This window comes from Temnothorax curvispinosus, unplaced genomic scaffold, assembly GCF_003070985.1.
Source record: "Temnothorax curvispinosus isolate PA1 unplaced genomic scaffold, ASM307098v1 QBEX01014412.1, whole genome shotgun sequence".
In the NCBI taxonomy this organism is placed as follows: domain Eukaryota; kingdom Metazoa; phylum Arthropoda; class Insecta; order Hymenoptera; family Formicidae; genus Temnothorax; species Temnothorax curvispinosus.
The window spans coordinates 1-1,018 of record NW_020224192.1 but is presented as its reverse complement, the minus strand read 5'-3'; the positions used below and the strand labels follow the sequence as shown (position 1 = coordinate 1,018).

General features: G+C 35.0%; 1 protein-coding gene across 1 annotated transcript; it reads right to left on the bottom strand.

Moving 5' to 3' along the window:
- Positions 1-213: 213 nt before the first annotated feature.
- LOC112464661 (regucalcin-like) lies at positions 214-1,014 on the bottom strand (the record flags this gene model as incomplete). Its single annotated transcript, XM_025031799.1, has 3 exons — positions 214-363; positions 534-746; positions 837-1,014. Coding segments are annotated over 3 exons (516 nt in total), but the record flags the coding sequence as incomplete, so codon positions are not given.
- Positions 1,015-1,018: the final 4 nt, after the last annotated feature.

Here is a 1,018-nt window from a genome sequence, read left to right as displayed (position 1 = left end):
TTTTTTTCATAATAAAATTTAAACTATATAAGCATGACTCGACGAAAACGACCTATCAACATAATATATAAACATAATGTATAAACAAACAAATTTCTATGATTGTGCTATAGATATCTTCGTTTATGAATTTTCAAAAGAAATTCGTAACGATGATATGACTTGATCAATTTCGTGAGTTACTCTGGAATTCTATAATGTTACAAACAATAATTCGTCAATCTTTAAATTTGTCGCTTTATATACTTACATGTTGTCCACCAAATAGTGCTATCCAAAGATTACCATCTGTATCTACGGTCATTCCATCGGGTATCCCTTTCAAATCAGTCTTGTTAAGGTCAAACACAATCCTCTTATTAGCTAAAACAAAAAATATATAGCATAAGCATCTACAATCCCTAAATTCTATCTTTGAATCTTATGCCTCACGATTACTATAAATTTTTAGTTACATATGATGTATGCTTGCACACTTCATACAATATAATAAAAAATTAAGAACTCCAATGAAAATATGTAATAAACCTTACATATTTTCCCATCACTTGGATCGTAATCATACGCCGCAACCACGCGTGTAGGTGAGTCAATATAATAGAAGGTGTCATCTTCAATATTCCATGCCAATCCGTTACTTATTGAAACAGGCGATATTTCCTTCACAAACTTACGATCGTTGTCAACGCGATATAATGTTCCTTGATTGGGAGCTATCTGTCCATCGATTTCGTTAGCCATAGTACCTATACAAAATGTCAGTCATTTCAGATGAACAAATCGCATTTCTATTAATCGTGCGTTTCAGTTCTATTAAGCAAACGTTTTCAGTTTACCGATCCAAAATCTTCCAGATGAGTCCACCTTTCCATCGTTGGTTCTTGTTTGAGCCCGAGCAGATTCGAGCGAAGTCAACGGTTTGACCGGTACCTCCGACTGATCGCTGTTTCCGTCCCACGTAAGAAGAACAGCATTTTTTCCCACACCTGCTACAAGTTGGTCAGTCGAATCATCCACA